This window comes from Myxocyprinus asiaticus, chromosome 31 (assembly GCF_019703515.2).
Source record: "Myxocyprinus asiaticus isolate MX2 ecotype Aquarium Trade chromosome 31, UBuf_Myxa_2, whole genome shotgun sequence".
Lineage (NCBI taxonomy): Eukaryota > Metazoa > Chordata > Actinopteri > Cypriniformes > Catostomidae > Myxocyprinus > Myxocyprinus asiaticus.
The window spans coordinates 37,882,458-37,908,507 of NC_059374.1; the positions used below are offsets into that span (position 1 = coordinate 37,882,458).

The 26,050-nt window shown below is 39.1% G+C and overlaps 1 protein-coding gene across 4 annotated transcripts in view; it reads right to left on the minus strand.

Moving 5' to 3' along the window:
• Positions 1-26,050, minus strand: part of LOC127422660 (roundabout homolog 2-like) — a 658,906-nt gene that overhangs the window by 240,864 nt on the left and 391,992 nt on the right. For all 4 annotated transcript variants that reach the window (XM_051666431.1, XM_051666430.1, XM_051666429.1 and 1 more), the window contains exon 3: positions 5,025-5,351. In XM_051666431.1, the coding sequence (XP_051522391.1) occupies positions 5,025-5,351 (327 nt within the window). The remainder of the gene's footprint in view (positions 1-5,024; positions 5,352-26,050) is intronic.

A 26,050-nucleotide genomic window follows, 5' to 3' on the forward strand; every position in this document is an offset into this window, starting at 1 on the left:
AGACCGTATGGGCTGTACTGCAGTTTAAAGTGTTTTTGGATCATTCCGTGGATAAAACATTGAAAAAAACATCTGTTCAAAAACATTCAGCAGACAAAAAACTCCAGACAACATGAGTTGTGTAAAATCAGTTGTGATCTAGGAGCTTTTTACACCTTATACCGTGCTTGCCATTGAAGAGATGTAAGCCTATCCCTCACACCCGTTAATAAGGTCTATTCACAGTGTGTCATGGGAGTAGGTGGTCACTACAGAGCTCTTTTGGAATGCTTTGTTCGCCGCAATTCTCTGAATGGTGGATCGTTTCCCTTCAGGATCGTGGGTAATGTAGTTCTTCACCAGAAATTCTGCCATTTTTTATTTTTTTATTTTTTTCAAATGAAGTTGAAATAACACAGACTGGTGGCTTCAACAGAAGCATAAACCATCACTTAAAAACCTCAGAGCTCATGGTAGGTCTGTCTTTTACCACTAGAAATCAATTCCCCAGTGAAAAAAATAAAATAAAAATGAATGGTATTTTTACATCCGGAACCAGACTTTTGCATTTTATAGTTAGCCATATGCTCCTGGATGGTATGCTGTTTCTGATAAATTGTGAAAATTTGGATCTGTCAGCACACGCAAAATTGCAACACCTGTCATAAAATTCGGAAAATGTCCCTTTTAGCTACCAATAAGATTATAACACTCTCAGCTCTGTTTAGCACATTTGACCATGTTTAAATCCCATTTTCCCTCAAAATCAGTGCAGAAAATGCTTGAAAAGTCTGCAGATTCCATCTGGGCCTACTTACAGTATAACACTAAACAACACTAGGTCATATGAAACAAAGAACTGTTTCAGAAAAAAAAAATATTGCTTGATTAAAAGTGCCTTTTTGGTACTTTTTAACATACATCAGAAGCATTAAATGGCGACAGAATTAGCTCTTTTCACACCATCTCTTTCAACTCTATAGGACACAAACATCCATAACCAGATCTGTGTCACCTTTGTTGCATTACTATTAGTCAATTGTTAAAGACTAGCATTTGAGATAATCCTGCGTCAGCGAACACCTCCCTGCAATCTGCCCTGTTATTAATAATGCAGCGAGCTCTTTTCAAAGGCCTCTCTTTGCTTCCTGCAGCCCAGCTTGAGGTCTCTCTGATCGGGCGGCTCCAATGGTCCACAACGAACGCCTGCCTGCAATCTGTTTCAACAGAACCATTCACTCAACTCGCAGGGGTGCGTCTTGACTTCGCGCAAGAGAGAGTGAGAGATGGGGACATATATTGTAACAGTGTTGGGGAATGACAAACTAAAAGTAGTGACGCTGTTAACTTAATACATTTTTGAGTAGTGTGACAGTAGATCAGCTGTTTTCAAAGCTGTTTAGCTTTTCCAGTAACAATTTACTTTCCCAACAAGTAGCAGTGTGGTGTAGCATAACACACTACGTTTTGCAGTTGTATATGTTTTTGTAGCCTTGGAAATTCTGACTAGATTTCATAAATTGGTTTTGTGAAATTAACCTTCATTTTTTTCTTTTCTTTTTCTACCCTTTTCTCCCCAATTTGGAATGCCCAATTCCTAATGTGCTCTAAGTCCTCGTGGTGGCATAGTGACTTGCCTCAATCCAGGTGGCGAATCTCAGTTGCCTTTGCGTCTGGGCCGCCGATCCACACATCTTATCACATGGCTTGTTGAGCACATCACCGCGGAGACATAGCGCGTGTGGAGGCTTCACGCGGCATCCACGCACAACTCGCTACACTCCCCACCGAGAGCAAGAACCACACATTATAGCGACCATGAGGAGGTTACCCCATGTGACTCTACCCTCCCTAGCAACCAGGCCAATTTGGCTGCTTAGGAGACCTGGCTGGAGTCACTCAGCACACCCTGGATTCGAACTCGCGACTCCAGGTGTGGTAGTCAGTGTCTTTACTCGCTGAGCTACCCAGGCCCCCATCGTAAATGAACCTTTTTAAATAAAAAAAAACAATTCATGGATTTAAGTCTCTGTGCAGCTTTTTGGGTCATTTTTACAGCAAAATATTTAGTTAAACGCTGCTGTTTATCACTATGTTTTTGACTTAAATTCTAATCATTTTAGTTGTATTTTGTATAGATGTATCTGTTTGAATATAATGCTGTCACCCTAATCAAGATTCATTCATCCAAAAAACCCTCATTTTTTTCTTTCTTTCTTTTTTTTTTTTTTTTTTTGCCAGATAAATACTGTTCTGGTTAAAGTATAAATTATAAAATAACTTCAAATAGCTTGCCTTTTTCTTCTTTTCTCTCTCTCAAAGTAGCTTGTAGTGAAGCTAACTGTTTTTTTTTTTTTTTTTAAATAGTCACTTGACTGTTGCTTTACTTTAAATAAGCAATAGCTTGTAGCTTAGCAAGCTACAGTTTTAAATTAGCTTCCCCAACACTGTTGCACTGTGAGAACGTTTATGGCTGAAGATGAAAAAGTATTTGAATTGCAAGTGGAGTCAAAAACTCCAAAATGAATGCTGCAAAATAGTCTGGAAATTTCTACACATTTTTCAGTTTGTCACTGAAGCCTAGCTGTTTATTTTGGAGGATTTTTTATTTTATTTTTTTTTTTACATATGTGTCTGAGAGTATTTCATGTAGATCACATATACACAGCTGGCTACAAAATCAACATTTACATCTGGAGAAAGCTGTGTCGCTTCACAATATTTTCTATGGTGTGACAGATAAAGCATACTTTGTTTGGAGCGACACAAGAGCTACACTGGTTTAGACTGGCTCCACTTCTGTGATCTCACACTAGTTAAGATAAGTTTTATGAGTGGAAATTGTGTAACGTAACACAGCTGAGGGTTTTTCCTGCTGTAGCTTGAGTATCCACTGTCCCGCTGACCTCTGTGACCCTTGACCTCTCACCTGAGGGTCGTAAAACACTCTACAGCTTATTTAAAGTCTTCCAGTGGACTCTGACTTAGCTTATGCTAGAAATGGAAAGAGCAAGGGAAAACAGAGAGAGGGGGGAGTGAGAGAGTGAGATCAGGAAGAGAAGTCAAAAAGAGGAATTATCCGGGACTTCATCAATTTTTCAGGAAGTTTCATTTAGGCGAGGAGACTCCTCTTAGTGTGATCGATAGATCAAGCCACTGTCACACAGTTAGCACCTGGGGGCCGCCACCACTGCCTCAGAAGAGCTGAGAGAGGATCAGAGAAAACACACACTCCCTGCCAGCTACATGATTGAAAACACACACACACACACACACACTTCGCATTTATACCATTTAAAGGAATAGTTTACCCAAACATTTAAATTCTTCATTGATTCCTCACCCTCATGTGTCTTATGACTTTCGCTCTTCCATGGAACACAAAGGGTGAATTTTTGAAAAATATCCTGGCCATTTTTTCCATACAAAGCTCCACAAAGGACTCAAAAAAGCACCATAAAAGTAGTCCATATGACTTGTGTGCACAAGTCTTCTGAAGCCATACAATAGTTTTGTATAACCACCAGGTTTGACATCATTAATGAAAGATAAAGTTGGCTCTTGAATGTGACCAAACATCATTGACTTCAAACCTGACATGACATGTTTAAAGGTGCCATATTTGATATGAGAGATATTTTATGACTTCAGAAGACTTGGAATATAGTCCATAATACGTATAAACAACGTTTATGGTGTTTTTTGTCCTTTTTGGAGCTTGACAGCCAAGGTCACTATGAAATGTTGTATGAAAAAGCTTCATGAAGATTCAATACAAATTATTCTGTTGTGTTCCATACAAAAAAAAAAAAAAATGGGGTTAATTATCTCTAACCCAAATCACACTTGTATATTATCAATTACAGGTAAAAAATAGAAAATGCATTCAAAAATATTGTATTGAAAACCTTCCCACAATTGCTAAAGTTCTCAAGGTTACTGTTACTCTAAAGTTACCCTTACCAACAACTAAACACACATATCATCTCTGTATTTCCACCCTTTAACCCACATCACCATCCTGTATCATCAATTACAGGCTAAAAATAGAAAATGCAGAAGCATTCAAATTTTTACTGGCTCTCAAAACCTTCCCACAATCCCTTCCTCTAGAGTTACCCTTTCAGCTAAACACACACACCCTCTCATTACTGCTTGGGGTCTTGGCGGCAATGCAAAGAGACAATTTAGTTATCCATTCATTCAATATTTATCATCATATCCTTATTTCATGATGGATTGCCCCTATTTTCATAACAATGCATAAGAGAGGCCACTGTATTGATCAGCTAGGGGCTGAAACAAACTTTAAGATAGCAGCTTACTTAGACTGCAGGTCTAGACTACAAACCCAACAGAGCAAAACCAATACTCCTTAATCTCAAATGATTTCTGCCTTGGAATATTGGCAAAGCACGTTTAGTCAGCTTTAATGTTGCACTAAGACAAAAAAGGACCAGAAAGCAGCTTTAGATGCTAGAATGTATTCACTATTCACAAAGATTACAAAGTCCCAATAGCAATGGTATAGCAAACAGATGTAATGTTAAAACAGCAACAGTAAAGCAAACAGAAGTAATGTTAAAACAGCAACAGTATAGCAAACAGGACTACCATTAAAATAACATTTTAAAAAGGATGGTTATGGTCCTGGATCCTGATTGGTCGAAAAAGCTTTGCAGTTGTGCTAAAATACACAATGCCATTACAGCTACAATGCGAAACACTGGTTCACCTAGCAACTGTGTATATCAGTGTGCAGCACAAATAGAAAAACATTCTGTAATTGTAAACATTTCAGGGACTATATTGCCCAGTGGAAAATATACCATCATTTCTGCTGCTGAGTCAAAGGGAAAAGCTAAAAGCTTGTTTGTTCTGAAACAGCTTGAAAAATCTAAGATTTGTCTAAAAAAAAAAAGTATTTAGAGATATTTTTGGGTGAACTATCACCTTAAGTTTAGTTGGTTCCACATTGAAAAGGAGTTCCCCAGCGCTGCTTATTACTGTTACACAAGACAATAGTTTCAAAAGTCCAGACTTACATGCTACTTCCAATGAGGCATTGCGACTGACTGCTTCCCCCAAGTAGTTTCGAGCCACACAAACGTACGCCCCTTCGTCCGGTTTGCTGCGACGGCCGTGTACAATACGCAGGAAGAACAGCGAGCCTGTGGGCAGGAGCATGCGGTGGGATCGAGGGTCATCTTTGTCGGTTTCAACTCGTTCTCCATCCTTGTACCACTCCACGGTGGGGGTGGGCCGCCCTTCCGCCTTGCAGTTTAGGGTGGCAGGCTCACCCTTGGATACGATCAGATCAGAGGGGTGTTCCACAATGCGGGGCGGAGAGTCTTCCTGCCGCAGACGGGATCCTGGGAAAACACAGAAAGAAAGAGACATCAGGACTGACATCACACTTATTTTCAAGCTCCTACGAGACAATGTCTCACTACGGTTGCAAGGTTACATGTTTTCATAGAGATCATGAGGTTTAGTGAGGGACTGAAAACAAACAGGCTTTCAATATCTGTCCTGGAAACAAACACACAAATCAACATTCGTCTTGGGAGTCATAATTTCCATGTTTGAACATGAAATAACGTTCACAACCCATTTTACTTCTATAATGTGTAATTTCCGAGTAAGACAAGATATTTAATGAGAAAAATGTGGGGCGGGACTTTATTTTATTAATTGTGAAGTGGTTGGATCATGAAAAGTGGGCGTTACATACCAGAATTGAGTCAGACCTGAATGTTTAAATTATCCAGTAGCCTGCGTGGCCTAAGTGATGTCAGCAAAACACGAAAGTCATTTTATAGGAAGTGCAAGTTATTATATTTTGATTAACAAAGACAAAAAAAATTAAAATTTCTTTGGAATAACATGCACCGATAAATTGTTCATAATTTGATTTCTTGTACACCCTGAAAAAGTAAATGCGAAAGATGTTTCTTTCTGAAGTTTGACACACTCAATATTCTTGGAAAGCAGATTAATGTTCTCATAAAACAATGTTTTACCCCTCTTGTCAGTTGTAGTCAAGCATTCAAAAACAAAATTTCCAACCCAAGTAAAAAACACAATGCAGCTTTTTATCTAGCACACTAATTTAGGGTGCCACATAGTGAGCTGGCAAGCCACTGGGGACTTGCCCCCCGTGACAGAAGAGTTCAGGGGTTTAGGCTCACACTGTGTTAAAATGCTAATCCCATCAACGTTCCCCTGCATGGCCCAGCCTTTGGTATGGATAACGCTAGCAGCCTGCGCTTAGAGTCTGGCCCTTATGATAATAGCTTGTGGAAAGAGCAGTGTGAGCCTTAACCCTAGAGATAAGGAGCCAGAGGCCACCCTGAATTTACATCACTAAGGCACGGGCCAACAGAGGACAAAAGCAGCCCCTGATCCCCCCAAACCCCGCTCAAAAAGAGAGGCTAAGCCCGAGCAGCTAAAGCTGCCATCGGATGAATGATGTTAGCTTTACACGCTTCAATTGCACATGGCTAGCATGGTGACACCCTTAAGATTGCAATTGCTGATTTTTGACTACTTTCCAGGATTTGATTTGCTTAAATCTTGGAGTGCTTTCCAAACTCCAAGGGGGGGAAGGGATATGATTTTAGCATGTGATTGTTAAAGAAAGTAAGGATAAATATTTGTGTTAGCATGTTAAAATCTTCATGTGGACCAAATGCTATACCTGAAAAACAAGACTGTGCTGCTGAAAAAACAAAAATAAATAAATAAATAAATAAATAAATAAATGAACTAGATTTGCTGGTCTTAGCTGGCTTAAAAGGGTTTAACTCCTAGCCAGGTCAAACAGGTCTTCAGATGGTTTAAGCTGCTCTCCCAGCCTGGCCAACCCTGCTGAAGCAAACAGCTTAAACCAGCCTAAGGTGGTTTTCTGCTCTTAGATGGTTTAAGCTGGTCATTCAGCCTAACACGCTGTCAAGAACCCCAAATCATGCTAAAACCATCAAAACAGATCAGTCTAACCTCATGGCTAGGCTGGGAAACCAGCTAACCACATTAGTCTGGTTAAAGCTGCCTTTTTAAGCAAGGGTGGCAATTATAGTTCGCTTAATTTAAGAAAACAACTTAATGTGAGGTCCTCACCATAATATAAACACAAATGTATGTCTAGACATCTGCTTCCATCAATAAAACAGAATCATATTTGACATTATCATGATTGTTGATGGAATATGAAGACTATCCAGCTACATCTCTAAATTACTATATTAAACAATTAATAAATGCTGTTTAAATGGAAAAACTAGCTTAAATTAGCCTCTGAAGTTAGCTTATGGCATTGCTAGTGGCTAAACCTCCCACTAGAGCACACAGCAGGCTCAGCTGTTTGTTTAGATGAAATAAAACAGCTGGTCACTCGCCGTATGTTCAGCAAAAAACACCGCAGAGCGCAGGATGGACTCATACTCTGTGAGTGCTACAGCAGCTAATGAGAGCTGAAGGAGGCTGCGTCCTCTCCCGGAACGGCAGGTGTGCAGTTTTGGTGTACAAGGGTTCACCGCGGTGCTAAGCTCTTCCGTCTGCTGATGTCTGCAAAGGAACTGCAGTGCAGTGCAGAAGAGTGCTTGTTTAGAGTGTTTAGGGCACCGCTAAATGAGAGAACTACACTGTTAGTTCATACCAAGGGGACCAGGACACAACATGGCAGACAAACAGGCTTGTTTTTTAGTATTCAGATAGGTTTGAATGTTTCCACAAACTTTTGTAAAATTGAAATGCTAACGCACAAACCCAAGCCCTCACGCTAATGCTGGGAATGTTTTGCCTGGAAAAGAACAACAACAAAAATGGTGCCTGCTGAAATTTGTGGACTGCTCATTCTTCAGAGTGAACTTGAGGTGATTTTGATCAATCAAAACGTGAAGGGGAACACTAACGACTGCAGGATTATGACCCAAAATTTCGGATGATGTCAGAACTTCATCTGAGGCTAAGATTCATCGCGATTGATCAGCCATTAGTAGGTGCATCAAACTAAGCGATTTGAGACTGACGATTTTGACCTATGTGGGAAGAAATCCTTTACAATTCCCAACATTTGTCTCAGACGTCCAAATTGTAGACACAATTGTACAGTGTGCACCCAGCTTTAGTGTGTTCCTGTTGATTTTTTTCCACAGAGTTGTACGGACTCTATTAAAAGGAGCGAGGTCCCCACTTCACCTAATTTGCGCTAATACCTGTTTTTTTCCACTCACTTATTAGAGCTCATTCAAGTCGTCTGTGTCTAAGTGGGGCCACAGACAAGACCCAGGGCAGGCTGAGGGACACACAAGAGAATGACTACTGACAGTGCAAGATCACATCAGGTCAGGAGCTTCAGTTAATGTTCAATTCAACCATAAGAATGGGGAAAAAATGTGATCTCAGTTATTTCAACCGTGGCATGATTGTTGGTGCCAGACGGACTGGTTTGAGTATTTCTGTAAATGTTGATCTCCTGGGATTTTAACACACAACAGTCTCTAGAGTTTACTCAGAATGGTGCCAACAACAACAACAACAACAACAAAAACATCCAGCTGCAGTCCACACGGAATGAATCTGAGCTCTTCTTAAGTTTGCAGATACACTGATTTTGCTCTCTCTCGACTATTACATTTCTCCTTTCTCTTTGTCTGCATTTTGCATCCCTCAAACCGCACTTGTTTCTGACTGGCTCGCACTTGTTTCTGAATCCCCAAAGGAGGATCAATCAGAAACAAGTTCCTTTTTTGACATTATTCGTGACTAAATGGCCTGCTAATTAACATTATGACATTGATAAATAGAGGAGGTCAAGATAAGGAGATGATTTGGGGAACCCTGTCCGCCAAGAATACACAGACACACATTAAATGCTATCTCATTGGTGCATCTGTTTAGCCTCTAATCAACAGCCAATGGCAGAGACTTTCAAATGACGGAGGTGACGACACCTGCATTTGCCATGCAATTCAATTTGTATAAGTCTAATTTCTTTTAATACAATTTGTGTTCCAATCTGCAACCTCTAATCACCTTGAGGCACCATCTGTTAGCTGTATTTTTTTGCTTTTTCTTTTTATCCAGGGAAAGATTTTGCAGATGCTTCTGCAATTGTGCTTTTCCCTGTTAAAGACCCATGAAATGGCTTGACGATTAGTTTTATGTTTTCCTGTGTTTTCCATTTTCTTGACATTTCAAAGGGCTTGTCAATTTTTTGAAATGGCCAAAAGACTTTAGTTTACAGTATTTCAGAGTTATGAATTGTAATTTGGTGCTATTGCTAGTCAGAAGCAGGTGGTATAAGAGGGAGCAAATATTGTTCGATTTTTTTATTATTATTATTAGTGGACAAAAATTTGCATATGCCCCCTGAGTGCAAGATGATGTCATCAATATTTTTGGTTCATATGCCCGGGAGAAAAATACTTCGCCAAAAGTAAATTTTGTCAACTTTAGGAGTACACTAGCATTTAAACAGCCTCAAAGTTCAAACAGACATGGACTTAAAGCCACAAAACTCTGATTTCTTGGGGTCATTTCTGATTGATCTCGATTTCGTGGGGTCTTTAAGAAAGGAAGGGAATGGTGGATGAAAAAAAAAGAAACAGAGCAATTCATTGGGAAGTAATTCTCTTCATAGCACAAACATACTTTTTTTATTTTTTATTTTTTTTACTTTTCTTCAAATACAAATTGGTTTCCCACTATATAAATGATAAAATCACTGTTGCAGTGTTTATTGGGTCACTCATACATGTCGACAAACCTACGCATAGCACTGTTAAGACTAACACACTTGTAGATGTGGCACATGGAATTGAAAGACTAATTTCTCCTATATTTTGTTCCCTCTGCAGACTATGCCACCAGCAAAGTCAATTTATTTCCTTCCCCTTTCCCTCTTTCTTTCATTCTATCACTTTTTGTTTCCCTCTCTCGCTCGTTCCTTCTGCTGCCCTCTCTTAATGCGATCATTGCTTGTTGTACAATCAGTTGCTCTTGGCCGCTTAGGAGAGTGCTCTTTACCATGTCTCTGAGCGCACATCATTCAAAGACTCATTTCCTCTTCCCTAAGACCCCCCCCCCAGCCTGCCCACCTACACTCATGGGCATACATGCATATGAACACACACACATTCACACAAATGTTTATACAAAAGTACATACACATGGCAACCCCTTACAATGATTTCCAAAAAGGAAGTCAACACCAAAAATGTGTTAAATATTATACATTTTAAAAGAAGAGAATAAAATAATGTTAGCAGAATAAATAATATAGTTTTGCACTCAGAGCAGTATTTATCTGGCACAAAAACAAGAATTTCAGTTTAGCTTACAACATTAAACTTGAACAGATACTGTAAATTTACAGTGAAGCCTTTACAGCAGAATATAACTAGATATCTTTGATAGATAAAAGAACAGATTCATTGAAATTAATGAACAAACAAATTGATTTGTCATGTTACACAGCTTCTCATTGAGAACAGTAGCTTGGTACTGAAAAATCTACAGTTTTGGTAATAGCTGAGCTACTGTAGTGCTATTGAAAAATTTTGTTATGTTAGTTGCATTGCTACTGTTAGCTAGTTACTCTGCTCCTTTTAAAGCCATGACTGACTTAAGTTCAAATAGATACAATTCAGCTTCTGTGTGGAATATGACACAACATTATGTCACCTAAAGTCTGATTCTCTCACTTACCCTCCCTATCCTCCTCTCCGTATGCAGCCTATAGAATTGGTGGAGGAGGAGGATGTGGTTTCTATGGATGAGACAGCCTTGAGGGGGTGAACTGTCATGTTAGTCATTGTTTACAGGCTGGTTAAGAACAATAACCATCTTGCAGAACCTCCCCCTGGTCTACTGCATTGGTACAGAACTAATTTTATCTTGTACATATTGTTCTTCCATTTAAAGTCACATGAAATCCAAATCAACCCTATTTTGACATAAATTGACCCTTTGTAATCTTTTATCAAAATGTAATTAGTTGCTCTACATCTGAAATGATTTTACTTTGAAATGTTCATCAATCCCCCTTACATTTTCAGCTACTTCTCTACAGCCACGCCATTCTGCTATGTAACGCCCACTTTTCACAATCCAATACATTTCTGATAGACAGAATCTAGATTTTAGTTTTTCCTTATTAGACATCATGTTTTTCTCTGGAAAACATCCGATTATTGAAGTAAAATGGGTTGTGAACCACACTCACTGAGCACTTTATAAGGAACACTTGTACACCTACTTATTCACGCGATTATCTTATCAGTCAATCATGTGGAAGCAGTTCAGTGCATAAAACCATGCAGATACGGGTCAGGAGCTTCAGTTAATGTTCAATTTAACCATAGGAATAGGGGGAAAAAATGTGATCTCAGTGATTTCAACCATGGCATGATTGTTGGTGCCAGACGGGCAGGTTTGAGTATTTCTGTAACTGCTGATCTCCTGGGATTTTAACGCACAACAGTCTCTAGGGTTTACTCAGAATTGCGCCAACAACACAAAAAACATCCATTGAGCGGCAGTAGAATGGCCAGACTGGTTCGAGCTGACAGAAAGGCTATGGTAACTCAGATAACCCCTCTGTGCAATGGTAGTGAGTAGTCGAACCTTGAGGCAGATGGGCTACAACAGTAGAAGACCACATCGGGCACTTTATTTTGGACTGTAGTGTTCCTAATAAAGTGCTCAGTGAGTGTACTATATGTTTTATGTTGACTTTAAATAGAAATTAAATGGACTCTTTTGGTAAAGTCTCCTGCTTCTCAGATGTTTCTCCTGAAAAAAAAATAAATAAAATAAAATACCCCAGCAATTGCACATGTGCTTCCTATAGTTACATAATAGATATCAACAATGTCTCAAAATGTACACAGATTTGCCAAGACATCAAAGTCTGCAATCAAAAGTCAGAGATTTCAATATGAATTCAAACATTTTTAATCAAATTCTTCCAAGACCAAATTATCTGAGCTATGCAATCCACATAAATAACATAGCTCTGTACTCTAACTGTATGTCAACCATTGTCTCATTAGTTTCTGTTTTTATTTCTCCTAAGGGAATTTAAGTGAAACATCAACAGATGATGTTGATAGTTCAACAAACGTTATTAAGAATATCAAGAAGTCTATGAAAGTAAGAAACTATAAAAGAGCAACATCAGCAATAAAAATTGTTTTCTTCTGACTACATCTGGTCATGTATGCCACCTCCACCACCCTTCTAGTAGCTTTTCCACATACTATATTTATTCATGTGCAGAGCAGAAGTTTGCAGAGCTTTGATGATCTTTTTAGTAATTATTTGTATGTGTTCCCCTGAGATTCATTAGCCCACCAACCAAATCAATAGCCAGAGCCACAACCCACACACTGCAGCAAGACCAGAGAGCTCCCCGAGGACACATCACTTATTCTGGCTGTGATCAGAGGTTACTACGGGCAACCTCCCAAAGGTGTTGTAATTACACTCTTCCACTGGCAATAAATAAAGGCGAGGAAAGAGGTCAACGTTTGACGAATGGTGTTATCTCACGGTTTTGATTTGGATTATGGTTAATTAAATTAGTATGCACCTGAAGGAACTTTGATTTGGGTGAATGCTGTTGTAGATAATCGTATATGGGTTGCTAATGCTGAGCCCCTATATGGCAACCTTCCCCCCTCCATCCCCTATTTTTAATTTTTTTTATTTATGATATAGACATGCAATAGAGTAAAGAGCAGAAAGTAGAGGGTGAGAAAAATGGGTAAATGGAACTGGGACAAAAAGATGCCAGTTGGATTTGAACCTGCATGCTCTTGAGAACAACAGTTCTTAAGTGTCGCAATAATGTGCACTAAACACAACCACACGGCACAAACTATTTTGTTATAAGAGGAAACTAAAATTTTTTTCGGAAAACAAGGGAAATAAACAAACAAACAAACAAACAAACATGGAAAGCTTAAATGTGTTACTGATAACATTAGGTTCAATGTACAAATCTATTCCAAATCAAAAAACAATTTAATTAGATTCCTTTTTAGTCTTGTGGTGGCGCTAGCAACACCAAGATCATGGGTTTGATTCCCAGGGAACACACAAACTGATAAAATGCGTTCCTTTAATGCATTGTAAGTCGCTTTGGATAAAAGCCTGCCAAATGTGTAAATGTAAGTATGTGTCACGAGTATTTGCACTAATCCAGTGCACCACGGCTCAAAAAGAAAACTATTGTCAAAAAAAGAAACAAAATTAATTTAGTGTTTAAAAAGCGAGTGCAAAAACATGGAAACAAAAAACAAAATGTAAATGTGTTATTTGCAAACTTGGAAATTGGCACAGATCACAGCTGTGTTTTATGGTGGCCCTTTAACCCTATTCCTGATACAGTTTATACTTTAATTCCAGGCACTGGAAGTTCTCTCTCACGCACTCGAGATGAATATCTTTTCTCAGGCTAGTCTGACAGGGACTCATTCATCATGTCATCAGTGCAAAATATATAATAAAAAAAAAATTGGTGGGGAAACAGGGATGATGTTACTGGATGCTATCGGAGCGAGAGACACACACACAGATCTGAACACACAACACACAACCTCGCATGGACAGACACACCCTTGAAGATTCATCATGTCACCACGCTGTCACCACACACACACACACACACACACACACACACACACACACACACACCGCCTTCCCTCTGGCATCCTTCAGAGGTCTGGACATAGAATAACTTCAGCCGGAATTCAAAATAGGAATCATGTGGTTTTGGCCAAATGTTTCTATAAAAAGAATGGATAAGTCACGATGGTCAACTGCTCAATTAGTAGTCCAACAATTGACTAGTTTATATATATTGAAAACTCAAACTCAATAAAACTGCATAACACACACAAAAACACCCCCAAACAACCTTGGTGCACCTGAACACTGCAGCATCTGTCCTCTCTGCACAGTCATACATATGGAAAGCATACATGAGAAAGCCTGATAATTCCAGGAATCATATATGCTCAAAAAAAGAAGCTTTCCAGATATTGATATCTGTCTTTTACACACACTCTCCACCCGCAGTGAATTATTGACTTTGTATCAGTGTATGCTTGAGTCTGCTCCAGCAGTGAGTTATAAACAGACACAACTGCAGGAATGAGGATTTAATCATCAAACATAATGGCCTCGTACAGTGGGATTCAAAGGTCTGAGTCCACATTGGAAAGCTGGGATTCAAAATCATATTTAAAATCTGGAGGGTTTTAGATTCAAATATTAATCAACTACTATTCAAATAAGCAATTTTGTGACAAATGTGACATTCAACTCCTTAGGGCAAAATATCAGATTTCCTTGCTTCCATTGAAGCACAATATGCTTTTTGGAACATTTTCAAATCATGCTGGATAACATGGACCAGGTTTTGCACAAACTATCTTCCATCTGTCAAGTCCTCTCCTTCATTCTCAACTCCTTCTCCCCATAGGAAGTCTCTTTCTATCAGTAAATGACCTGTCCAGCTTTGAGAAGAAAGAGGGAAGGCATGGATAAGATAATTCCAGAATGAGAGGAGGGCAGTAACCCTCATCAACACCCTCCCCAGCACCTTAAACTCTTCTTTTTATTCTTTCACTCCCCATTTCTTCTGCATTCACTTCAAGTATCTTGGTTCTCTCAGGTTCATTAATGGATGAAAAGAATCTAAGATCTGACTCTTCGGAGGGGTGGATGTGTTGTTTTCAGGAACATGGGGTTGTGTGATATTGAACAAAGTGGCTCTTCTACACCATGTGCAGAGTCTTTCTGAAACAAACCAGTTCACCAATTTCTTTTTTTTTTTTCTTTTTTTTTTTTTTGTTGATGATTTTTAAATGAAGTTTGGACTCAAATCAATTAAAATTCCAAATCTATTCCAAATTCAATCCAATTCAAATCCCAAAACTTTTTCAGAATTCAATTTAAATACCAAATTTATTTTAAATTCAATCCAATTCAAATCCCAAATCTATTCTAAATTAAATTAAAATCCCATACCTATCCAAATTCAATCCAATTTCAATCCAAGAAATATTACAAATTAAATTCAAATTTACTTCCAAATTCAGTTACAATCAACTCAATATCCAAATCCATCCTAAATCTAAATTTCATTTTACTAAACTCAATTACTTCCAAAAGTTAAAAGATATTGGATGTTTACATTTTCTGAAGAAAAGTTTTCTATTTCTTTGCTTTCTCTTGTTAAAAAACCCTGGTTAGCACACACTTTATTGCATATTTATCCAACATCTATGTAAAATAGAAGTTACAGATTATCTTGTAAAATAATGTGGATCACATCAGCATGAAAACACTTTGAAACTGGCTCTTGAAGGTGCAAATTGGTGCAGGGCCATTTATAATACTTATGTTTGTGTGTGTGTGTGTGTTAACATCAGAGCTATATGGCTTTCTGTGTGTGTGTGCCCACACCCTAGTGAAAGCACAAACACACAGGTGTTCTCCGACATAACCTAATCCATTCTTTGCATCCTAGAGAGGACTGAACAATTCTTTGAACAGTTCTAGCAGGGAGCGCTATGAGAAGTGATATGAATAGCAGTACAATTGTCTTCCTTCATACACTAATATCTTTACCTTTCACCCTAATGGCCCAAGAGTCAGACAAATTCAACAGAGGGAAAAATAAATAAACCCTTTATTGAGCACAACAGTGGCCACCCACTTTTTCAGTGGCCTTGGTTCTGAAAATATTTTTTTCCATCCATTTAAAAAAAATAATCTTCAATAAAGAGTTTTAAGCCATGAACCAAACCAACAGCTCTGAGATCCCAACATTACAAACTTTTATTTGAAGCAAAAAAGTATATGAAAATTAGAAAGAAAGAAAGAAAGAAAGAAAAAAAAAGAACTCTCTCAATTGGCTGCATTAGTCATTTCAGTTGAGAGATGGCCGTTTTATTGGAGAACTTGTGGGAGACCGTTACAGATCACATGGGCATGTCACTGGGCTGCAGTCTTTGCCCAAGTGCCTGCAGGTCCCTGCAGAAATGAGGTATACAATGCAGGTATAGTGAAAGATAGCATGTTCCTGGAATGCAAGTTAATGAAAAGCTTGAGCCCAGGGATCAGCCTGTGTCTTTGTCCATTTCATTGATGTCTTAATCAGAATGTCTCTGCAGAGGGCACAGAGAAAAGATGTATAGTTTAAATGAGAAAGGGGTCTGCTCCATATGATAAAAACATTTTAAATACAGTGTGATTCCAAAAGCATGATTTTAAACAATCTATTTCTAAAGTCTCAGACTTTTGACCCCACGGTAAAAGTAACTAAACCAAGTGTAGACAAGTGTGCAATTCTTTTTCAAGAACATTCAAGTTTATATGTTGTTTCTGAAGGTCTGTTGAATAAACAGTGATTTTAGGTTATAAGCAAGTTAAAATGTAACAAATTGTGCAATCACACAAAATGCTTTTTCACTAGAGAAAATGTTGCACCTAAGTGTATATGACATCAAGTTGCAACTATATATTTCCAAGGATTATCCATGTGAAAGCATTCAGGTAATTCCTGTCATTCGAAGTTTAATTTTCCATGTAGATACGACTGACGACACAACGTGTTGTCAACCAGGTCGAATTCATGATGGATGCACACCCTTATCAAATTAACTCTGAGTGGGAGGGGTGCCCACCTCAGCTATGTGTTTGAAAGGTCATCAACAGATTCAGGTAACCAACAAAACTCATCACTGAACCTAACATGGACTTTGGCTTAGGAAACCAAACACTGATTTCAAGCGTTGTTTACTGACAGAAAACATACGATTTATACAGCTGCGTTGGCGAGTCTATGCTGGTATCTGTATCTAGGGAATGTCTCCTCTAATAATATTGCAACGATTAATATTGAACTTTCAGAGAGTTCACCTTTGACATAAATTCATGAAAATACTGTAAATGTGACTGTATCTAAACCTTATTGAATTAAAATCTACACTCATGAATGTTAACCTAAATAAATGTAAAGCTTAGACCCTCTTAGCTGATTTATAATGTATTTGTCTCCCAGTCTGGCTGACCTGGTTTTCAGCTGGTTGGCTAGATATTCTCCCAAACTGACCAGTTGACAAGTGCCCAAAACTGCTCCCAGAAAAACAGACTACCATGAGCAGGCTGGGAGACCAGCCAAGACCAGGAAACCATCTTAGGCTGGTTTAAGATTATTACTATTTTTTCAGCAGGAAAACAACTGAATCTAAATGTACAATCCTAAATGTAAACCTGACAGAATCTGAACCAATGATCCTGAACTGCAACCACATGACTGAATCTAAACCTACAATTCTGACTCTAACTCCGGCTGAATCTAAATTTACAATCCTGAATTTGAACCTGACTGAATATGAACTAATTGTGTGTCGCCACACACTCAATCCATTCCACCAGCAGGGTAGAGCACTGTTGGCTAACCGTGCAGAGAAATCTGGCCTGAGAACGGAATGTAATCGTGCTGTACCAAACTGTGCTCAAGTGGAAATGCTACTGGAACCGTTCCTTACCATGCTCAGAACAGTACGGCCCAATGGTGGAAAAGGGGCTTATGACACCAAATCTAAAGCTATAATCTTGAATCTCAACCTGGGCTGCGTTTCCCAAAAGCATCGTTAGTCAACTATTGTCACTAGTTCCATCGTTACCAACATAGTTCAATGATTTGGTGGTCCAACTAACATTCGCAAACTGCATCACAAATGTGTGTGGTTGGAACTACAGCTCTCCACCTGTGGTTAGAGACTTAGTTCCTTGTTAGTTTGCTGTTTGGACATCATAACATCATGACTTCGATGAGGCGTCTATATATTTTATTCCATAAACTGTATATCTTTTGTTCTATCAAGACTTTGACAATGGTTTCATGCACAGGCGAGGCTTTGTTTCTTTGGCAGCTTTCATGCATTAAACAGCTTTCTGAAGTAAGTGTAAATTAGCTATTTTAATTTGATATACTGCAGAAGTTATTTCTCCTCCCCCTGGGTAACGTCATTAACGACAGCTCTATACTGTTGAACTAACGTGTTTTTTATTTTAAGAAGAAGCCTTACTTTTTGTCATACATTTGCACATATACAATACAATTATTTTTTTGCATATCCCAGCTAAGCTGGGGTCAGAGCCATGGTATCCCTGGAGCAGATAGAGTCAAGGGCCTTGCTCAAGAGCCCAACAGTGGCATCTTGGTGGTGCTGGGGCTTGAACCCCTGACCTTCTAGTCAGTAACCCAGAGCCTTAACCACTGAGCCACCACTGCCCTCTAAATGATGGATGGTTCGAACGATAGATGTGGGACACAGTTACTGTTGTTTTGGGAAACAGTCATGATAAGCTAGTTAATTTCTCCAACGATGCATCATACTATGGTTGTTAAGCAGTGAGTTATGTAGTTATACTGGAGACGCTACCCTGACTGAATCTAAAAATATGATCCTGGATCTAAACCTGCCTAAATATCATCCCACACCATATCCCTCTGAAAAAATCCAGAAAAAAATATCTCTAATCAAAAGGCCCAGTCTCTTGCATGCAGCGGGCGGTCTGAAGTGCAGCCGTCAGCGCGTGCCATGATGCATGAGAGTGAAGGTGGCAGTGTGGATGATTTTATACACTGCACTGCCCTGCTTCTCTCAGCATTACTGCCCTGACGTGCATGACGGATGCGCTTTGGAGTGCCGGCCAGTCACTCTATCTTCAGCTGCTCCGCTGCGGCTCATCCATTTTCATGACCAGCAGAGCTGCTTTAATGTCACTGTCTTCTCCGCAGTCTTGCATGTTTCAGGAGCGAGTACCATACCAAAGGGAAAACCGCAGGACTGGGACTTTATTATCAAAAATAGCTTTAGCGGAATTTCATTTAAATTTGTTATCTGGAGTTTAAGCCTGTGTGTGTGCATTCTTATTTGTTTGTGTTATGTTGAGTCATTCAGCCTTGACACAGATTCCTTCTTATCTAAGAGTTGCCGAGAGACAACAGAACGAGGGCAAGGTGAAGCGAATGGATGAAAGAGCAAATTACACTTTCTCAAAAATGACTTTGTGGACCGAAGAAGTGAGTGGCTTGTACAAACTGTGTTCGGCGGAGTCTGTTGACTGTCAAATTGAGAGTGAGAGAGAGATAAAGGCCAGGCTGTATCTCCAAAGAACAATCTCAAGCCAGAGAAAGTGTCCTAAACGCTTATCGCACCATTGTTTCCTTTCTGACTGGCAGTCTGTGTTCGGGCAGTTACACCCTTAGGCTTTTCACTTTGTTATTTTGTTTTTTTCTGTAGCCTGCTTGGGGGTGTGGACAGCTTGAACCAGTCTTTTAATAGTCTCAGCTGGTTTAAGCTTGTCTAGCTGGTCTCCAGCCTGGCTACCTGGCCAAGCAGTTCTTTAGCTGAACTCCCAGTCTGACCAGCTAACAAGTGCCGAAAACTCTATAAAACCAGCAAATAGACCAGTGTGACCAGGAAGAAAGAAAGTCATTTGGGTAAGGAACAACATGATGACAGAATTTATATTTTTGGTTGAAATATTATTTTAAAGTGTGCATTCATGCCTCTGTTGAGTTTTAATGAACATCAGAACAAAATTGGGCCACGTAAGGATTTCAAACTGTCACATCAAGTAATTTTCTGGTTCATAACACAAAAACTCCACCAACGAAAGAAGTCTCACGGCACTGCATCCTCTGTCTAGAAAATGTCATAGGCATGCTTGACTGAGAACGAGCCAAGCAGATGAAAACGCTTTGGTCTCATCCCACTAAACCCCCACTTTCCGACTCTAATGTATCTAATCTCCTGACTGTGAGCTGCTTGTGACATTTCCAGCGAAAGAAACCACAAAAACACGGCTGGCATAGAGCACTGTGCACATTCCCGATTGAACAGCTGCCTTTAAATGTCATTCAACCCGATCACACATTTCCAGCCATTCTGGGTGTGAATCAACTTAACATTAATGTCAACAAAAACTGTGATCGAGTGAAATATGTCTTTGTCGCACTTTCTGAGGCTGAAGGTATGTCTGTTTGGAGTGATTTAGCATTTGATGCCTGTGGAGAAATTAATTATCCATTACAAGGCAAATTTGGCTGATTCACAGAGAATGAAGAAGCAGATTTAGACTGTTTAAAGGTCACCAAATGAAATTACGAAAATAATGAATTGCAAAAAATCTTTCATAAAAACAGTCCTGCCTCAGACTCATGCCATTGGTTGAGCCAGTGTTGCTCTATCAGGCTGGTCGGGATTTTCAAATAAACAGAGCAATGTTTTGATAGTGCCACATTATTTACACTTTTTGGGTAAATCAACCTACAAATGGCTTACTTATAGTTGTCTTTGAATAGTGATAGTTCAGCTAAAAGTAAAAATTATGTCATCATTTAATTGAAAGAAAGAAAGTCATATGGGCTTGGAACATGAGTGTTATTATGTCATAACATAATTTTCATTTTTTGGGTTAACTATCCCTTTAAACTAGGATTGGAGGAAGTATTTTAACATAGAAAAAAATTACACACTTCACCTGATACTTAAAGTCTAGCAGTGCGGTGTAATACTATCCAGAGTGTAACCAGCTTCCTTCACTAAAATACTTTATGCACTTACTAGCATATTCTACAACAATGTCAGCAAAGTGCTTGCATGCTGACCCTCATTTTAACCCTCATTATAGATCCTCTACACCTTCCTCTCTCTCTCTCTCGCCCATAATCTTCTCTCTCGCTCCAGCTATCCGTCACATTCTCTCCCATCCTTGTTTTAATCTTGAGCACTAAACTGAGAAACACAGTTCCACATCTTAATGCACATACATACACGAATACACTGACTCCAGAGTGGCTGCTTTGTGGGTTTGGCTGTGCATGCATTATTACCGCAGGCTTCTCGAAAATGAGCCACAATTACAGCAGTGATGCATTACAGCCCGACCAACTAGTGCAGAACAATACCATTTAAACCCCAAGTACAGCTTTTTGACATCTCGTCCACAATGACCCCAGATCAGCCCAACCGCGAGTTTAATTACAGCTAGCTTTCAATTACTTTGAACATATCCTCTACTATGGAACATACAACTAACACCACAGAGTCCACTGGTGTTGGATAGCAAAAAAAAAAAAAAAAAAATGTTTCTCCTCGACAACAATGAGATTAAATGAAGAACAAATTGACACTATGATGCAGTCCCCTGCCTTTCCGAGATTTCACTTGAGAAAAAGAGTCCAATAATCCCACACATCTTCTCAAGAGTTTCAAAACAGATCTCAATATCTCAAACTGTGCTCAGGGTTGCCAAGATGCCAGAATCTGCAATAAAAAGTCAAAGATCTCAACACGAACTCAAACATTTCTCATCTTATTCCTCCAGGACCAACTTATCAGAGCATTGCTATCTACATTGGGTATCATTAATGAATGGAAATGAATGAAATAGAATTTGACCATTTTTGTAAGAAGAATTTTATGAACAATTTACACACATTTATTCTGCTCATGATTCATTAATCAGGCCTGATAATTTAATTTTCTGCATACTCTTACTGTGTGTCAATTGTTATGGGTTGTTGAATTTTTTTTTTCCTCCAAAGATTTTTAGAAGAAACATCTTAGACAAGGTTGATACTTTTTTCCCGAAACATATCGGAGAAGTCCAAAAGGTCTCCTGAGCTTTCAAAAGAACATCAGAGCAATAACATTTGAAAAAACAAATGGTAGAGCAGGACGCTAGCAACGCAAAAGGTCATGGGTTTGATTCCCAGGGAAGGCACTCACTGATCAAATGTATAACTTGAATGCACTGTAAGTCGCTTTGGATAAAAAACATCAACCAATTGTGTAAATGTAGCTCTAGTTTGTCCTTGCTGCACTGACATTTTAATGTAAATGTATTAACATACAGTCATTCCATTTGAGCTTGTTCTTTTAGTCATACACTGGCAGATACACACACACACACACACAGATGCTGGTTTAGGTTTTAGTTTCTCCTGACAGTGCAGAACTAAAACCTCAGCATGCATGCAGATGATGATATCATCAGAGCGGGCTCACAAGGAACCGCTGGCAATCAGGTGCTTGTCTCTTCAGCTCCACCAGTGGAGCTTGTGAGCGGAGCATCATTCTCTGCTCTCACTTATCAACACTCCACAGAGAGGAGTGAAGTAAACTGTGGGATTGGAGCCCAGATAATAACATAAACCTGGGACGAGGGGACATGGGGTCAGCAGTGTTGAACTTAAAGTAGTGAGGCTGATTCAAGGACAAAATACTGCAGCTTAGAGGAAGTGTTCCTTAAAGTCAACATGAAATGCTGTTCACAACCCATATTACTTCACTTTCAGAGTGAAACGGGATATTCAACAATAATAAAAATGTAAGGTGGGACTTGACTTTATCCATTGGGAATGGATACCAGAATGGAGCCAAGTGGTTGGAGGAGAAGGTTGAAACAACGCAAGAGGTGATGTAAACCAAAAATGAAAGTTGTTTCAGAGGCCATGCATGTTAATATATATATATTTTTTTAAGATTACGAAGACAAACTTTTTGTAGAATTGTAATAATGTGGATTGTACGCTGTAAAACCCGAAACATACAGTATGCACATTAGGAAAGTAAATAGGGAATTTTTATTTCATGCTGACTTTAAAGATCAATATATCTTATAAAATCGATGATCTACTAAACAAGAATGAACAACCTGATTTCATGAAAATTAAATGACTGAATTATGAGTTCCATTTTCTCCCAAACAGATGAGGTTTTTAAAGTTAATGCTCTTCTGAGTTTTAAATCAAGAAACCCTACCTCCCTACCCAAAACCTTAAACCTAAACCTAAATGATAGTGTCATAAAAAGCAAATGTGAGATGAAAAATGCAATTGCTAGAGCAACCATGTCACTTTGTGGTGCTTCTGTTACACTTGTGGCTCACACATGCTCTTCAGTACCCATGTCCTTTGTATTGCAAGTACAATGCTCAATCAGTCAATCACACTTGAACAAGCTTGTACATCTAGCTGGTTATGTAATGTGAATGAAGGTTAAAATATATCTGCCTTACAAGTCATGCACTATAGTAAAAGATGCTAAAACATCATAAGATAGTATTGTGTGCGGAACAAGGCGAGAAGTATGTGTTTATGAATGGATAATCTGCCCTTTTACTCATGATCTGTGTGAAAGGGAATTAAAGTCATTGTTGTTGCAGCACTTCTAGTGCACATTTCACTAGGAAAGTTTTGCGAATCGCGATACTTACAAAGAGCCTCGTAAAATAATTTAGCAAAAAAAGTAGGTGTAGTAATGTGTTTCTACGAGACCAGGCTGTTACAGCTGAGAATGCAGTACAATGGCTGGATTTCTACATACACATGTATTCATTTAGCAGATGTTTTTATCCAAAGCGACTTACAGTGCAATCAAGGTTCAAATTTCATGGGTTTGTGTGTTCCCTGGCAATTGAACTCATGACCTTGGCATTGCTAGTGCTATGCTCTACCAGTTGAACTACAGACGCCCCTTGATTTCTAGGCGTTATATAAACAAATAAGCATTGTGTAAAGAAGAACTGCAGATTTTCCTCAACTTTTGGGGTTCTCACCCACTTTAAGCCCTAAAATGACCATTCTCACCCCTCCCTCCACTAACCAACATTAATCAACCCAGCTTTGAACAGAGCCAAATGACTGCAGCCATTCAAGCTAAGGACAGCTTTGTTACAAACACTGCCTTTTCTGAATACATCTCCCCAGCTTTTTTTTTTTTTTTTCCACCTGGAGAGAGTTGCGCCTCAAGACCGGGCTCCTCCTCTACCAGAACGGCAGGATTAGCTCTTGCGGGCTGAGGGACAGCAAAAGAGGTGGGCTGACAGGGCAAATGTTTTGCTAGGGTGATTCACGAGCATCCAGAAAGACCTACACCACCCCTTTCCCTCCAAAAACGAAGAGCCATGCCTTCAACCAGTGCCTGGCAACCGACAGCTGGGGCGACACAGAAATGGGGCGAGACAGAGAGAGTTTGAGCTGAACTGGGCGAGACTAGCAGGCTCCATGTTAGATACGGGAACACAAAAAGAGGGAAAACAGAAGTGAAGGCTGTAGCCTAACTCAGCCCCTCATCAGTCACTTTAACATCACCTTTTTCTCTGTAAAGAGCAGGAACAAAACCAGAGCAAACTCTGTTAAGTGTGAAACAGCCCTTTTGGACAAAGACGCTCTTGACACAGCTAATGTAATGTGTATGTGACTGTCTTGAAGATAAATATGGACTGTTCACTTGCAATAGGGAACAAAGGGACCCCAAATACTACCCACAACCCAAATACTAGCCCATGTTTGCCCTATATAAACATGCCATACACTACAATCAAGGGTAGCTGACATGAAATTTCAAGTTTTGTCCAACAGCGTGACACGCTATTCATCTAAAAATAATGCATTTTATACATTTCTTTCCAATTCTTCCACAATTATTATGCATGCAGTTTTATAGCCTCATAATACAGTGTTTTCCCTATATGCATTTTGCAATGGCGCTGAATTATGAGTACCGCTCTTGGGATTTCACATGTTTCATTTAGAACCGTTGTGTGTGAAAATCCCAGGATATCAGCAGTTACAGAAATACTCAAACCAGCCCATCTGGCACCAACAATCATACCAAAGTCGAAATCACTGAGATCACATTTCTTCCCAATTCTGATGGTTGATGTGAAAATTAACTGAAGCTCCTGACCTATATCTGCATGATTTTTTGCACTGCTGCCACACAATTGGCTGATTAGATAATCGCACAGATTATTGTTGGTGCCAGACGGGTTGGTTTGAATATTTCTGTAACTGTTGATCTCCTGGGATTTTCACACACGACAGTCTCTAGAATTTACTCTGAATGGTGCCAAAAACAAAAAAACATCCAGTGAGTGGCAGTTCTGTGGATGGAAATGCCTTGTTGATGAGAGAGGTCAACAGAGAATGGCCAGACTGGTTCGAACTGACAAAGCTTATGGTTACTCAGATAACCGCTCTGTACAATTGTGCTGAGAAGAATATCATCTCAGAATGCTATGCGGGTTGGCGCTGTTTTGGCGGTACGAGGGGGACCTACACAATATTAGGCAGGTGGTTTTAATATTGTGGCTGATTGGTGTATGTATGTGTATATATATATATATATATATATATATATATATATATATATATATATATATATATATATATATATAAAACTACCCAAGCATATTATATTCATACATACTATTAATAAGCTTATATGACTAAAAAAGCTATTAAGCTCTAAACGAGAATTACCAAGTGTTGTGAGCCATGTTTGTTGCCCATTAGTTATTAGGCCACATTGCACGAGAGATTATGTATCTAAGGGAGTCCCGAATTGGGAGACATGATTGGCTATCCAAACGTCCTGTGCCATTAAGGTCTTGATCTATAGAACTGAGCAGTTTAGGGAATACAGAGAAAAGACATGCTCAGATGACAAAAAGCTGCTCTTTCAAATATTACATAAAGCATATAAGCCCCTATGAGCTTTACTGGAATAAAACTACATATGTAATATGTTAAAAGCGAGATATGGACTGAGTATGGGGTTTAATGAGACTTAACACAGACATTTGAAGATACAGTTAAGCCCAACAGTACAGGAGTAAATATCTACACAGCAAGATCTTCACTACAAATGCAGTCTGTTATGTCTCTTTTTGCGTAATTGATGCAATTAATGGTTTCACATTAGGTTACATCTAAGTAAGCCAACCATATTTTTTTATACTCAATAGGCTCCTGTGACTCCAACTAAAAATATTAGGATAATTATTTGGGGAATAAAGGTAAAATGATAAGTTTTTATTTTAACCTGGTTGCCCTGCGTTTCTTATTTGGGGTGCATATTTACAACCTTTGCGCCACGCCTTGCGCACCCACAGCAGGTGTCACACCGCATTCCGTGATGCATGTGTGAGGCACCTGCTATGGAAAGCTAGTGGGAACCTAACCACTGCT